Source organism: Centropristis striata, chromosome 16, assembly GCF_030273125.1.
Source record: "Centropristis striata isolate RG_2023a ecotype Rhode Island chromosome 16, C.striata_1.0, whole genome shotgun sequence".
Taxonomy (NCBI): Eukaryota; Metazoa; Chordata; class Actinopteri; order Perciformes; family Serranidae; genus Centropristis; species Centropristis striata.
In genome coordinates this window covers 34,230,576-34,247,600 of record NC_081532.1, presented here as the reverse complement: position 1 = coordinate 34,247,600, position 17,025 = coordinate 34,230,576, and the positions used below count along the sequence as shown (strand labels likewise).

The window sequence follows — 17,025 nt, the reverse complement described above, 5'->3', positions numbered from 1 at the left end:
AAAAGAATTTAGATTTTTAAAGAATACTCAAGTTATTAAATAACAACTTCCTGCAGATTTCCCTCAAAACAGGAAGTGTTGCATATCTCCACATTGGTGTGTCTGAATGACATGAAACTCAGGTAACTACTTCCCCATGAACCCCTGAGGTTCAAATTTTTTGGTGCCTTTGACCGATTTGCCTTCCACAGTATTAAAAGGTGTTAAATAAAATGTGGTGATAATTATGTTTGAATGATGTTTTTTGAAGTAATGTAAAAGCATTTTAACCGGAAACCGGATCAGGTTGGATCAGGACTCAGGATCAGGATGTTTACTAATGTTGGAAGAGAGATGAAATGATGAAGATCACTGTAATAAATGTATCTCCAGCATCGACTATGTTAAACAACATGAATCCACTTTAATAAACAGCTGATTTTATGTGCCTCTGAAGAATCTCTTGTATTTTTCTCTTAGTAAGGAAAACATTTTGTTTCGAAGCAAAAAAAGATGATTTATACCTAAAATTGGCTAAAATTAGACGAATAAGAAAAGCGGAATTATAGAATGATAATCATAATCAAAAGAACACTTCCACCTCATAAAAACAACATAATAAAAGCCTCTGATCATTTAATGAAAACATAACTCGCATGAAATGTGAAATGAGTTTTAAACAGGAAGTTAAAACACTGTACTGCCATTTTTAAAAAATCTTAATCCACAGATTAACGACGAACAATAACATTACAAAAGAACATTTGAGAAGAAAATGGACTCTCAGCAACAACAGCCAAACGATCAGAGACTTCAGCCTGGTAGCCGTCATATCTTACAACAGACAACAACCCAACTAAAACAATACGGAGCACTTCAACACACACATTACAGCTACATTAGTGAGAGGAAACTACTAAGATGTGAAGTACTTTGTGACTTTTACCCTCCTGAAAGAATGAATGAAAACTATAAAGGAGTTTTTCACTCAGTGGTGAGGTAACTGCAAACGTTCATTCTCAAACGAAAAGTTATCAGAGTGAGCTCGAATAAACGCTCAAATAAACGTACTAATACTCACTGTGTCACCAGATCAAATAAATAATACTTACCGCTGATCATTTAAAAAGACTGGGTACTCTTATCTTGAAATGCTGAAATGAGGCTGTCTGCAGGTGATCATGTGACGTCCACAAATGTTGAATGATACAAGTGGACTTTAGTTTGTAACCAGCGGAAAGTTTGTCTCAGTGTAAAATGTAGATGCACGAGTCAAAAACTGAGAGTCATTTATAAATATTCTTTGATTCATGGAACATTTTTTGAGTGTACAAATCATTTTCTTATATTGTGGATGGTGTTTTATGTTTACAGATTGCACATTTACACACAGATTGATGAGATTTATGAGGAGTGTTTAGCTCTACAGAGTTTAGCTTGTTCCCGTGTGGATATTGATCAGTTAGTTTTTATTTTCCCACCGTAAGCTTTCACTCCAAAATCTAACTACTTCATAATTTATTCATATGACCCTATAAGAAGGCTCTTCTCTACCTTACTCCCTGCATCTTCCACCGTAACACAACAGTGAGTTTCTGTTTCATAAAGCATTAAAACATGGAAAACATCATCTGTTACACCTCACATGAGATAATGTGAACCCTGCTTTCTATTAATCAGGGGTGGGAGGACGGCCTGAATGAGTGGTCTCAGATAACCTAAACTAAAGTAATAGATTAGATTAGATTAGACTTTATTAATCCCACAGCGGGGAAATTTCTTTGTTACAGCCGCAGAAAATCACACAATTTTAAGATAAGATAAAAAACAATCTAAGAAAAGACATTTAACAATATACAAAATAATAATAATAATAATATACTATATACAATTTAGTGCAAATTAAGTGGAGAATGTGTAGAGTGCAGATTATATGCAAAAATGTGTTCAAGGGGCACTTTCAGCTGTTTTTCTCTCTGTGGCGTCAAATGTCACAGAAGCAGCTGCGGTTGATTGCTCTGCTCTGATTGGTGGCCGCCACCAACTATATTGAACTCTCTGTAAAATAACAATGAATGTCAATGATACAGTTTGAATGTCAACCATTTTATCCTTCTCTCTCACAGACAGACACACAGACGTTTAAAGCTTGATCCGCCACATACCTAAGCAATGGTAGAGATAATATACTGTAAACTACTCAACAGTCTCTAACTAACTACTAAGATGTGAAGTACTTTTACCCTCCTGAAAGAATTAATTAAAACTATAAAGGAAGAGTTTTCCGACCCTCAGTGGTGAGCTAACAGCAAACTCAACTTTCATTCTCAAACAGAAAGCGATACCAGAGTGTGCTTGAGTATTAGGACATCTTTAATTCAATATACAACAAGCTCTCCCTGCTGTTTGTCTGTGGAAGTGACAGTGAAGTAAAATCATCTGACATTAAAAGATCATTCCGGTTATTTTGCGCATGGATCAGATTTTTCTGCTTTTACAGGAAACTTTTTTTGCCTTGAATTGGAACTCTTAAATATTAAAAACAAACATTCAAAAAGTCATAAACATACTTTTTTTTAATTAAATATAATCACAGTGAAATAAATCACATTTTTCCAGTAAAACTATCTTACTTTTATACAGAGTACAACAGTGCTTTGTGTTTAACTTATTGTGCGTTATGACAGCAAAGACGTTTCTGTTTCTGTGTGTTATGTACGTTAACATGTTTGTTTACACACGTATCATATTGTTTGTTTTGCAGGTGCATGTGTGCAAGTTATTCCATGAACGCTCCCAGTTTATGTTCATCAAGTTTCAAGTTCCTGGAGTCTCTGGACGACAGCGAACGCCACCTTCCTGTACGCCTCCGCCTGCAAAATACACAAAACAAAAGTAAAACACTAATCATTACAAATACACCTCAGAGCATTGGGAAGTGCAGAAATGTGTTTTTTTTTCATGGAAACTAAAGAAAAAGACCTCTGGGCTGTCAGGGGAAGACACAACCACTGGCTTCCCTCTGTCTGACGTCTCTCTGATATTTAGATGAAGAGGAATATCACCTGGAGATAAAATACGACATTAAAGGTGAAATCAGTCAAAATCATCAGAAACTACAGTTTGTTCTGTCGAGTCAAATGAGTCCTTCATACTGCACATAATTAATGTTGTGCATGAAATTTAAATGACTGATCTCCCCTTAAAAAACAACTCCATAGCTCGTTTGTACAGATGAGTCAAACAAACTTTTACCCAGGAGACATAAAGGATGTAAAATGATTTAAAAAAAAATGCTTTTTAAAAGAACAAAATAGACATGAAATTACAAAAAAAAAGATGTAAAATGACCAAAAAAAGACCAAAAAAATACACAAAATTACAAAAAAAGACCAAAAGATTACAGAAAAAAATGACACAAAATGACCAAAAACTACAAAATGACAAATAAATTATATTTTTTAAACTAATATTGTTTAGATTTACTTGGGGGGCATTACAACCTGTACAACATAACTGACTCTACCCTGTACAGCTCTATTGACAGATAAAGACTTGAAGAGAACATCCTCAAGAAAAACTGCCAGAATTGAACAAAAAATAACCAAGCAACAAAGTTGTTGTACTCTGCTGTGCAGCTGTGTAGGTGTACGTCTCTAATATCTCATAATAACTTATGAGACAAAAGTCTCAGGTAAATATCCGTCTTGGTATAAAATATTCGGTAACGCTTTATATTAAGGTCCTTGTAATAACCATTAATTAACAAGTAATAAGGCCCTTGTGAGTCCTTACAAGATGCTTATTAACATTACTGTGTGTTTATAAGCCTATATAAGTGTTAATAATGGCATTATAATACAGCTAATAGCAGACTATAAGAGATGTATAATAAGAACATTAATAAAAGCCTCATGAGTATCTTATAATTCTTCATAATAGCATTACAAACACCCATAACCCACCCATTATGTCTTTGCCATGCCTTTATTAATCTTTTGTTTGCTTATTGATATTAAAATATACTTTATTGCTCATCTATTATAAGTTAACTATGCACTTGTTAACAGTTAACGATGCTTTTTGCAGCTGAAGGGATCTAAAGCGAGAACAATGCCTTATTACTTGTTAATTAATGGTTATTACAAGGACCTTAATATAAAGCGTTACCAAATATTCTGTTACAGTTCCATGACTCGCACACAGCTGGTTCAACACTCTTCTGTCTTAACAACAGTATTAGTCTCTGATTCACTCGCTGGTCCTCCTACGTACCTAATAATCTGACTCCCAGAGTGTCGGCGAGCTGCCGGGCGCCGTCGGAGCCGAAGATGTGAGTCTGGTGGTTACAGTTGGGACACTGGAAGACGCTCATGTTCTGCACCAGACCGAGAACCTGCAGAAACAGTGAACACGACACGTTTAACCTGCTATAGGGTGGTTGACGTGACGCTCAATTTTTGTGTTCCCAGTGACAAATATTACTAAAATTTGATAATATTTCATTAAAATTAATGTTTTAATATGCAGTTCATTCTTCTACATCTAATCCATCTGCAAACAATGAGTATCGTTCTTCAACTATGCAAATATTCTGTTTTGAACATGACATTTGTCCACCGGTGCAACTGTCCTAGGTAGCATTACTTATCTTAAAACAACTGTAATTTAATGAAAAATTAATCTAAATACATTAAAATACTTGAATGCATGTCATACGAGTGTTTACTTAATGAATCTAGAGGATATAAGTGTTAAGGTCTCTATGTAGAGTTATTATGACACATTACATTTTGTCCTCCTGGAGCAACGCCATGATGTAGATATAAAACAGGCATTAATGTGACCAACCCATTACTGAGAGGGGTCCTTCCAGAATCAGGAAGGACAGAAGACATCTCTGGAGCAGGTGGACTGCACACAAGATCACTTCTGTCTCAAATATTTTCATAATATTACTATTCCCGTGCAGTGTTGGAACTGGTCGTCTTAAGGTAGTCCTTTGGTACAACGCAGTTTAAGTATTGATCTGAATATTTTTATCAATTTACATTGATTGAACATTGAAAATAATGTAAATTGATAAAAATATTCATAACTAATATGCCTTGGGCTTATCTATCTTATCTGTCCAACATTCTCTGAATTAAATAATGACATTCTTTATTTTGTTGCACTGGTGGACACATTTTAGGACTACCACACCAAAAAGTTAATAATATGCTAAATATATGAAGAATTAGAAATGGACACATTCAGTTTTGAATTATTCACATATAAGGGAATATAATTGTATGTCATTTGACATATATTTTTGAATTATTCTTTTTTCACTTTTCACGTCAACCACCCTATAACATCAACTGTTATTCTGCAGAAGAAGAAATAATATGTTTAGTTTATTATAATCACCGGCACGTTAACTTTCTTGAACATCTCGGCTCCTCTGCGAGCGTCCAGCAGGGCGATGTCCTGCGGCGTCGACACGATGACGGCTCCTGCGCAACAGAAAACATGCAGTTTATATACTTTTATTGTTTGTTTTTACTGTAAAGCACTTTGTAAATGTGTGTGACTGACCTGCAACTGGGATGTTCTGTGAGATTGACAGCTGGACGTCTCCTGTCCCAGGAGGCATGTCCACCACCAGGTAGTCCAACGACCCCCAGTCCACCTGCAAACACAGGTGAAAACTAAATAAAATAAAATAACATAAACATAAAATAAAAATTTACATACAAGTTTTAAGTTAACCCATTTAAGCCAGGAAAGCGGATACGTCGCTTTGTAGTATTTGTCGTTTTTTCCACCTATTTTCGGTCTCTTGGCCAATGAAATGTAAATAAATATATAAATATAAAAAATATATAAGAATAAAAAAAAATATATATATATAAAAGCCACATGTATAAGCTCTCAAATATAGGTTTTCCAGGCATTTTTTCCAGGCGTTTTAGGCCTAAATGGGTTAAATAAATTACAGTGAAACACTAGTGATCAGGTCATAAAGGTGAGGTTATGCTGAACAAAATGATACCAACATGGAATGGTAAACATTTTTTAATTTTAATCTATGCACTAAATCTATGCACGACACTTTGCTATGTTATTAATATTATTACTATTATTATTATTATTATATATACTGTTGCTGCCATTACTATTATTACTATATACTGTAATATACTACTATTGTTATTATTATACCGGCCTTATTTATTATTATTATTATTATTACTATTATTATTATATATTATATTATTTTACTTGTAATTACTTTATTTATATTTTTCATTTTATTTTTATATTGTTTATTATCTATTATTACATATTATATTATATATATATTATATACTGTACTATTATTATTATTATTATTATTATTATTATATACCGTCTAGTCACTATAGCATTGTTGCCATCATATCACCAGTTTAATTATTACCTTCATCTTGCCAACCATCCTGACAATGTTCTTTTTTTAACTTCTTAAGTGTCCTTGTCCTTGTTGTATTCTGTGTTTTTTTCTATTGTTGTTTTTATTTATGCTACCTCAGTATTTTATTCTATTGTATTTAATTGTACTTGAATACCGGACTGCTGTGACAACCGAATTTCCCTTCGGGGATGAATGAATGAATGAATGAATGAATGAATGAATGAATGAATGAATCAATCTATCTGTCTATCTGTCTGTCTGTCTGTCTGTCTGTCTGTCTATCTATCTCTCTATCTATCTCTCTATCTATCTATCCATCTAAGTTTATATACAGACAGAATGAAAAGGAGTGGAAACAAAATAGCCCAAAACTCCAAAGGGTTAAAGTGAATTTTGTAGTCCAACCTCGGCTGGATATTTATAACGTGCTCACCTGTCTGAGCAGCTTCTCCAACCCTGACATCACCATCAGCCCTCGCCACACGATGGGCGCCACCTCGTCCACCAGGAAGCCCATCGACATGCTGAGAGGTTAAAACAGAGTCAGAGCAGGTCAGAGGACACCGAGAGAGCTGGAGAAACCATGCTTTAATGATTATTTAACCCATTGATGCCTAAAAATGCCTGTAAAACCTCTGGGCGATTTTAAAATAAGCCCCTAAAACCTGAAGTTTTTCTGGAAATTCAACAGAAGTGTCAACGATTCTACTAAATAATAGATTTTTCAGCCTCTGTAGCAGATAGAAATGAAATTCAAAAAGTATTTGAGAGCTTATACAAATACTACAAAACGACGTATCCGCTTTCCAGGCTTCAATGGGTTAATGGTCTGACTGGAGGACTCACCAGGGAACCCCATAGTTTGTGAGAGGGATCATCAGATTATCTGGAGAAAGATTAAAAAACTTGAAGTCAGTTTAGAAGCTTTATCAAATGAATCATCAGAAAACTCCTCAATTTAGAGATTTTAGGCTATTTTCAGGCTATTTATTTTCAGAAACACTAGAAGTCTTCAATCCGAATGTATTTGTTCTGACTTGTGAATGCACATCAATGCTGTTCACTGTAATCACAAAATAAATAAAATCAAGTTATAGAAGAAAACGAATAATACATAAAGACAAGTTAAGTCAAAAACAAGAAGCAAAGAAACAAATTTAAAAAAAAAAATGTTTTATTGGAAGAGATGAAGAAAATGATAGAAAACATTATAAACATATTTAATTTTGCTCCCATAACAACACATCTTTATTTGGACTAATGGATAGATAACATTAAAGATGCACATTTAGGTGTTTATTTTACCAAACTTTGTCTTTTTATGTTCGTTGATCATTCCTAAATTCATCAAAGATTAGCATTAGATAATGCCTCATATGCATATTTAAAACATTACATTTCTGAAAACTTAGACATAAAATAACTGTCTTAATGTAAGTAATGAACTGGGGAGTTTCATGTAATTAATTGCTTGATTTATACAACGAAAGATGCCAAAAATATATATTTTTAAATGGCTATTGATTGTATTTTCTGTTTTCTGTGAGTGTTAAAAGTTGTAAAAACCTTTGACTCCAATATGTCAAGAAAATTAAGCAACAATTTTGAAACCGGCTTCATCCAATGTTCACATTACTGTTCTAGAAACAGAAACTTTGTGACTTCTGTCTGCGAAAGGTGCTACATAAATAAAGTTTACTTACTTACTTACTAACTTACTGGATCAACATTTTGAACCCCAAAAAAACACATAAAAAAAATAAAATCAGATTTTTAAAATTATGTTGTTGTTTGTTTTTTAACTTTCAGAACACAATCATGCATCATTCAGAATTCTATATTTTTATAGTGAATATATTTTAATCTTATCTCCAGTTTTACTGTTCCTAATTTTAAATTTTTTTTGAAAATGCAAATTTGCATATATTTCTAGAACAGTAATGCAAATTTGCATTTCAAATAATAATAAGATAAGGACTCATTTGCATATTTATACATGGAATCTTCAGAAAACTTGAAATACAAAAAGTTATAGTCTTAATGTAAGTATTCAGCTTGGGAATATTCATATGCTGTTAGCTAAAAATGGCCCTCTCGGTGACATTTATTATAGAGAGAAAGATAAATAGTGTGGCGTACGGTCGCTGAGCTCGGGGTTTCCCTTCAGGTTCATTAGTTTGGGAATGGAGGGACCGTAAACGTCAGCATCCAACAGACCCACTGACTTATTCTGAGAGAGAAACAAACAGAGAAAGAGAAGGTTAAAAAAAAAATACTTATTTACCCAAGGAGGTTATGTTTTTGGTTGTTTGGTTGAGTTTCACGTTTGTGCTGCATTCATGTGTCGTCCGAATAATCTGGAAAATTACCTCCCGACTGGGAAAGTTGCACATGAGAGCGTCCTCTCAAGTTGGAACCAAGGTTATAATAGTTTTGGATTTTTCATTAGTTTTAGTTTTAATTTCATTGTGAATTTTTGTTTTCAAATTCAGTTAGTTTTAATTAGTTTTTAGAGTGAGTTTTCTAGTTTTAGTTTAGTTTATATTTTTTGAAAATGCTTAGTTTTAGTGTTAGTTTTAGTTTTTTTGTAATGGGCTATATGTTGGGTGCCAGATTCAAAGAGGTCATAATACATTTTTCCTTTGTTTCCTTTGGTTTTATCCATCTTAGCCCCAAAAAGGTTATTAACTCTTACAGTTTGGGGTGTTTTGAATTTTGGTTCTAGTCTAAACATCCCAGTCTCAGTAAACATATTCACCATGTGTTGCATGTTCAAATAGAAACACTGAATTATGAATGAAGAAAGTTGACAAAAACAAAAACTAAGGACATTTTCACTATAATTTTAGTTAGTTTTAGTTAGTTTTGTAACCACACAATACAGTTTCAGTTAGTTATCGGTTTTTTAAAAACTCTCGTTTTTATTTTTATTTCAGTTAACGAAAATGTTTTTTCAATTCTAGTTTTCGTTATTTTGTTAGTTTTCGTTAACTATAATAACCTTGGTTGGAACAACAACTAATATAATAATTTAGGTTCATATTTCATATTTTTTGGGTCACCTGTTGCATCCATGTTGTTTCCAAGTGACAAATTAAAGCTCTTGAACACAACAAAGTTCAAACAAAACTCAAGAAATGGGACCATCTGAGGGGCAAGTGAATGCACCGTTGTGGGACCATGTTGTATTTTATACCTATTTTGCACTATTTTATGTCTTAGATTAAAATTTTTTTCTTCCATATTTTTCTTTTTATACATTTTTAATGAGCATTGTCAGAGGGAGACTGACACATGACATTTTTCTTCATGCTTCACATAAAAAACATATTAAATCTGACACACTGAACATTTTGATTGAAAGCAGCAACAACTAACAATTCTGACCGTTTGTGGAGTCTGACATCTAACAAATACTATAGTTGTGAAAAGGAAACCATAACAGACTGTAAATTCACTGTATTTGTACCTGTTTGTCTGTTTTTAAATTAAAATGAGCAGGAAGAATGTTAAAGAAGAGTAAAAACAAATGTGATATGAGTGAGAAGATGTCTTACGGGATCGTTGGCCATTATTCCAAGAGCCAAATTCACTGCAGAGAGAAAAACACAAACAACAGTCTGGGTGAAAAATTCAATTATTTTTCAATTCAAAAACAAGATTTTCTATTTGGTTTTTTCCTGGCATTTGAAGTTTATTCAGTCCAAAACATCTATTAGAGATTCTTAAAGCTTTGGATATACACTACCGGTCAAAAGTTTTAGAACACCCCAATTTTTCCAGTTTTTTATTGAAATTCAAGCAGTTCAAGTCAAATCAACAGCTTGAAAGGGTCCAAAGGTAAGTGGTGAACTGCCAGAGGTAAATAAAAAAAGGTAAGCTTAACCAAAACTGAAAAATAATGTACATTTCAGAATTATACAAGAAGGCCTTTTTCAGGGAACAAGAAATGGGTTAACAACTTAACTCTATGGAGTCTTGGGCTATTTTGTCCATTTTTTAATTCTTTTCATGTCTTTGCAAGTCATTTTGTGTCTTTTTTGGTCATTTTGTGTCTTTCTTAAGTCATTTTGTGTCTTTTTGTGTCTTTTTTTTGTAATTTTGTGGTTTTTTTTGGTCATTTTGTGTCTTTTTTTAGTCCTTTAGTCCAACATAAAATGTGATTTTGAATCTTTTTTTTACTTTCAAAATCCTATCATGCTCAATAAAGAATTTTAAATGTTGCAAATGTGCATTAATTTTAGAGTACACTGAGACATTAAACTGCATCATTTTCAAATAAATTCTGGAAAAGTTGGTGTGTTCTAAAACTTTTGACCAGTAGTGTATTTGTTCAGGAAGTAAAAAGACAAGATTCCTCCGTTTCGTGCCGTACCTGCGGTGGTGGACTTGCCCACGCCACCTTTCCCTGAAGCCACAACGATGACTTGTTTGACCCCGGTGATGGGCTTCTGTTTGGGCAGACCTCTGGCCATCTGCTGCTTCTGCCTCTCCTGTAACGCCTTACTGTCCACAGACCTCTGGGAGACACAAACACAGCAGGTAAACAAAGAAAACAACCTGGAGGTTAAGAAGCTGTGGCTTCAAGGTTGACCAGACTTTGTTGGGAAACTTAAATATTGAATCATCAGTTTGACTATTGCTCCTTTATTATCTGTTCAGATTTCAGAAAGACAAAGTGAAGACACTCTGCGGTTTTAAAACTAGTAAATGACCAAGAACTTTCAGATTACATATGCATATGCACATGCATATGCACATACTTTTAGGAAAATCCAAAAATATATGGTATTAGCACTGTGGTATTGCTGATGAGAAAGACAACTTAAAAATGGCAGATTTTAACATGGAGTTTGGTGGAATATGTTTGGATTATAGTTTACCATTTTCATTTGGTCCAATTTGTTTGTATTTATTATTTATTGAATATTTATGTTTAGTAGTTTTCAGCAACATAGTTTATGTCATTTTTTAATTTGAATCTTTAATTTTACATTATTTATTTAAATATACACAGATGTATTAGATACTTTAAATTGTATTTATTTTTCCAATTTTATATATTTTAATTTGTTTTTCAACTGAATTATATTAAAAGTTCAACAAAATCCACAGCTTCAATGCTAGATGTTTCAGAGGGTAACATGTTAAATAATTGTGTTCTCACTATTTTCCAATAAAAATAATAATTCTAATAATTTATAATGCCTTATATATCAGTTTAAGGTAATTTAAAAGAACATCTTTCAGGCTGCAAAATTGTGAAAAATCTCTTATATTCGTATTGATAAAATCTGGACCCAAAAAGCGATTTACCAGCTTTAGTAGGCTTCTGTATGTATAACTGCAGGCTTCGTGACTTATTAGAAATTGAAAAACACTTTTATTCATCAATAGTTTACTAAAATAGCTATAAATTATAAAGTATGATTAAATGACTTATTTAACATTAATTGGTCACAATTTCACTGTTCGAGCAATCTTAGTATTACTGCTTCTGCTGTTACATTAATTTAGTATAAGTAAATAACATATTTATTAATATATTAAGCAACAGTCAAGACCGGACGAAAACAATAGCTGCTTCCGGTGGTACAGTTCAAAATAATATATTTAGCGTTTAAGGAATATACATATCAACTTAAAAAAAACTACATTATACGAGTGGAAAACAACATATCTAACTATGAAAATACAATACGTTCATACGTTAAATTGTGTTTACTTTAAAATAGGTTAGTTTTACGGTTATCGCTTTTATTTTTTTAAACTTCCGGTCTTTTTCTGCGATTGTTTTATTACCTTGACGTTAGCATGTAGCTGTGAGCTAGCCTGAGTGAAACTCACAGAAACAGACAAAAATCTTACCTGGCAGCGGATAAACTGAACGCAGCACGCATGTCCCGGGTTTATTTCTGCTCCCGTTCGTAGAAGAGAGTGTTTATTCACGGATATTCTCAGAAAATGCGACAGTTTGCTGTAAGTGAGCTGAGCCATGTTTAGCTGTTGATGCTCCGAGGCTCGTTAGCCTGGTGCGCGTCAAGATTGCGCAATGTGCGCATGCGTGTGTTTTGTTTTTGGAGTTTTCTTTCCTCGTCTAAATTATTTTTATTTTCTAACTTTACTGTCACTGCTTCAGAAGTGTATATATATAATATAAACTATATATATATATATATATATATATATATATATATATATAATGCGTTATTAATCAATTTATTCCTCTGTCAATCGACAATAAAATAGAATAATAATAATAATTATTATTATTATTATTATTATTGTTATTATTATTATTATTGTTATTATTATTATTGTTGTTGTTATTATTATTACTATTATTATCATTATTGTTAATATTAGTGTTAATCTGGATTAATTGGATAACATTATCATTTTTAACAGGTAAATTCCGTTCATACTTATTTTTAAGAATTTCTAAATATTAAAAATAAACGTGTTGCAATTTATTCCTGCATTATCGGTTCAAGTCAAAGTTCCATTACATAGACTAATTCAAGTAAAAACGTCAACTATAATTTATATTTCGTTGTTTCTTGTAGTTTGTATGTGTAGCCTATTTATTGTGCTCTTGAAAAAAAATATTTTGTTATTCTTTCAAAATTATAAACTCATGCCTTTTATGATATTTATGAGTTAGGGACCATGTAAAAAAAATTAGATGGCTTTAATTTACTTTCCTAATTTTCCCCCACTTTATTTTCTTTCTTTTTTTTTAACAGCTTTTTTCTCTAAATATCTTTCATTTATTTATTTAGTTAGTTAGTTAGTCAGTTAGTTAGTTAGCATATACTTTAATTTATGCATATAATACATGTTGAAAAATACATGTTGACAAGAAACGTTTTTTTAAAAAAAAGGATAATAACTGCGAAAGCAATGCGCAGTTTTGAGCATCTTCGTGTAACCTCAGTTGACGTTATTACGGAAGTGTGTTGCATGAGTTTTCTCAGGATTTATTTTTGCCATTCATTGAACATTTCTGTCCTTTAATAAATCAACATTGTTCCGTTGTTTAATGATAAACTCTTCGCATCGCTCCGGTTTCTCTCCTGCAGCGCCGCTTATAAGGAGGACACATAGACTGTGAGGACACATAGACTGTGAGGACACTGTGAAGCAGTGAGAGCTGATAAAGCTGACAGAGATACAGAATGACAGAGAGAAGCAGCTCTCCTGCAGCTCGCACCGTGCTGCAGCAGTGTCTGCAGGCCAGACTGCAGGTGAAACCAGCAGACGAACACTCAGAGGCTCAGTTTGTCCAGGTGAGACAAACAGGTGACAGCAACATCTCTGATGAATGATGGTTTGGAGTCAATTTACATACACTACCGGTCAAAAGTTTTAGAACACCCCAATTTTTCCAGTTTTTTATTGAAATTCAAGCAGTTCAAGTCAAATGAACAGCTTGAAAGGGTCCAAAGGTAAGTGGTGAACTGCCAGAGGTAAATAAAAAAAGGTAAGCTTAACCAAAACTGAAAAATAATGTACATTTCAGAATTATACAAGTAGGCCTTTTTCAGGGAACAAGAAATGGGTTAACAACTTAACTCTATGGAGTCTTGGGCTATTTTGTCCATTTTTGAATTCTTTTCATGTCTTTGTAAGTCATTTTGTGGGTTTTTGTGTCTTTTTTGTCATTTTGTGTCTTTTTTTGTCATTTTGTGTTTTTTTTTGTCATTTTGTGTCTTTTTTGTCATTTTGTGTCTTTTTTTAGTCCTTATTGTTCCACATTATGAATGAAACTTTGTGTTTTCAGATCGACAGAGGAATGGTGATCTATATCTGCTTCTTTAAAGGAGCCACAGACGAAATCCTACCAAAGATGGGTCAGTGACAACTTAACCTTTGACCTACATATTACAATAACAAAGTCTCCACATCTGGCTCAATACAATATATTACAAGGGATTCTTCAGCTGCAAAATGACCATTTGTATTTCAGTTACTCAAACTGTTTTACCTTGAATTTTTGCCTTTTCTTATTTGCCTCCTTGGTGAACAAAGAATCCAGAAACAGAGTAAATTCTTGATAAATTGAAGTAAATTTGTGTCGCCATAACAACAGCAAAATTTTGTCTCTCAAACAACTTTTGCACTTTATTCAAATATCAGATGCATCCAGTCGTCTGCTCACTACTTCCTTCACTGCATTTTTGCTCAAATCTTAATCAATTTAATGCTTTTTGTCCTGACTGTTAAACACACACCTCATTTACTTAAATTCCTGAAAAATTTTCTCAGTTTTTGGATTTTTTGTTCACTGTGGAGGCTTGTGAGAAAAGAAAAACGTTTCTTTCAGAACTCAGTGTACCACAGGATGAGTAACTCATAGATAAATGTGCATTTTTATATTCTTATCTCACATTGCACATAGTTTTGCACTTTTCTTCTGTGAACATTTGCATATTTCTTGGTAAATATTTTTTGCACTTTGTTTTTAAATACTGGGCAGCTCTTTTCGTTTCAACACAGATGCATTTTTACAAAGCTTTTCGCTTATTTTTCACATTTTTTATTGTAAATGTTGCTCAATGTTTGTTCTTAAGCACCAAGCAACCAAAGCAAATTAGGTGAAAAATCTTTTTTTTTGTTGCAATAAACCTGAATCTGATTTTAACCCCTTCTTGCTCTTCACCTCCTGTAACTCCCTCATCATGAGTTGTAAATGTCGTGTCGTGTTTTTTTAAAAAAAAAATTAAAATTTTGTAAAAAAAATTTTTATTTCCTTGGAATGGAGCGAATAACCGATTTGATGAATGATGATAATTTTGGAATAAATTGGGAACAAGTTATGGGAATTATCGCAGAATTCCAAACGTGAGATAGATAGAGAGATAGAGAGATAGATAGATAGATAGATAGATTACTTTATTCATCCCCGAAGGGAAATTCGTTTGTCACAGCAGTCAAGTATTCAAGTACAATAAAATACAATAGAATAAAATACTGAGGTAGCATAAATAAAAACAACAATAGAAAAAAAAACACAGAATAGAACAAGGACACTTAAGAAGTTAGTTATGAGGATGTAAGAGCCCACTGTCACATTGTCTCCTTGTTTCCATGTAAATTAACTTGAAAAAGATTATGAAATGAACATGATTTTGAAAAGAACAATTAATTGCAATGGTACAGTACTAATTTGATTTTGTATATGAGTGTATGTGTATGTATGCGTGTCTTGTGGTTTGTTATGTCTGATCTATTACACCAGGGGTGTCAAACTCAAATACACAATGGGCCAAAATGTAAAACTTGAATAAAATCGCGGGCCAACATTGAACAAATAAACCTTTTAATATATACCAAACATTATTGCTTTAACATTAAATATGGAACCAGCAACGCTTATAAACATACAATATATAACTAAATAGTGCAGACATGCAAAATCAAATTTCAAATAAAAAACACATCAATGTCATTAATTTACAATAATAATATAATAATTTGGTATTGCCTCGTGGGCCAAATAAAATTACACTGCGGGCCAAATTTGGCCCGCGGGCCAGAGTTTGACACCCCTGTATTACACTGTGGTTGTTTGTGGTTGTATTGTGTCTATCTTATGTTGTATAATAATAAAAATGTTGATAAAAAAAATAAATAAAAAAAAGTAAATGTGGTGTCCCCTCCAGTGTCCTCGCTGTTGAACCTGCGGCTGTGTGAGTCCGACTCGGGGAGGATGGTGTCGGTGGTGGAGCTGCCCGGCAGCGTGCTGCTCGTCCCTCAGGCCACGCTGGGCGGCAAGAACAAAGGCCGCGCCATGCAGTACCACAACAACATCAGCAAGGAGGACGGGCTGCGGCTCTACCACGCCTTCGTCTCTCTGTGTGAGAAGGAAGTGACGGCTGCTTCGGCTGAAGTGACGGTGAAACACGGGACGTACGGAAACAGACAAGTGCTGAAGCTCGACACCAACGGACCGTACACACACCTGATGGAGTTCTGAGCAACTCAGCTTCTCTAGCTCCATCAGGGAGGTCAGAGATGCTCTTCATTAATGTCTAAATATCAACAAACAAAGCTGGAAACAGTCACTGAGACTTTATGTGTTGATGTCAGATTTATGCCTTTGTTATATAAACAAAAGTACATTGGAATATGTCACATTTTTTGTGTAATTCCCAGTGGCGGTTCTAGACCAATTTTACTGTGGGGGCCAAGGAGGGGCCACTGTTTAATCAGAGGGACATATGAACATGGAAAAAATGGCAAAGATGATATTTAAGCATTCAAAATCTTTGAATGTCTTGAAAAAGACACAAAATGACCAAAAAAGACACAAAATGAGAAGACAGAATAACCAAAAAAACCCCCACAGAAGACATAAAAATGACAAAAAAGACACAAAATGACCATAAAAAGACACAAAATAACTAAAACAGACACAAAAAAGACATAAATGACACCAATGACAAAAAAAGACACAAAATAAATAAAAAAGACACAACAACAGACACAAAATTACCAAAAAAAGACACAAAATGACTTACAAAGACACGTAAAGACATGAAAAGTGCTTGCAGGGAAAACATCTCATCTGTTAAACTTCATTAAATAGCAGCTTACTAAAGAAA

General features: G+C 33.4%; 2 protein-coding genes across 3 annotated transcripts; one reads left to right on the top strand and one right to left on the bottom strand.

The window, feature by feature from the left end:
• Positions 1–2,528: 2,528 nt before the first annotated feature.
• nubpl (nucleotide binding protein-like) lies at positions 2,529–12,443 on the bottom strand. Of its 2 annotated transcripts, none has more exons than XM_059353783.1 (11): positions 12,287–12,443; positions 10,794–10,938; positions 9,976–10,010; positions 8,558–8,648; positions 7,265–7,304; positions 6,852–6,942; positions 5,560–5,653; positions 5,392–5,477; positions 4,255–4,375; positions 2,962–3,044; positions 2,529–2,852 (listed from the first exon to the last, which is right to left on the bottom strand). In XM_059353783.1, exons 1-11 carry the CDS (start codon positions 12,413–12,415, stop codon positions 2,790–2,792), a joined length of 978 nt encoding a protein of 325 aa, XP_059209766.1. In that variant the 5' UTR covers positions 12,416–12,443; the 3' UTR covers positions 2,529–2,789. The 2 variants fall into 2 exon arrangements, with proteins under 2 accessions (XP_059209766.1, XP_059209767.1); XM_059353784.1 differs by having other exon boundaries at positions 4,255–4,320; positions 5,418–5,477.
• LOC131988630 (D-aminoacyl-tRNA deacylase 2-like) lies at positions 12,267–16,600 on the top strand. Its single transcript, XM_059353786.1, has 4 exons — positions 12,267–12,397; positions 13,501–13,707; positions 14,202–14,271; positions 16,084–16,600. Exons 2-4 carry the CDS (start codon positions 13,597–13,599, stop codon positions 16,395–16,397), a joined length of 495 nt encoding a protein of 164 aa, XP_059209769.1. The 5' UTR covers positions 12,267–12,397; positions 13,501–13,596; the 3' UTR covers positions 16,398–16,600.
• Positions 16,601–17,025: the final 425 nt, after the last annotated feature.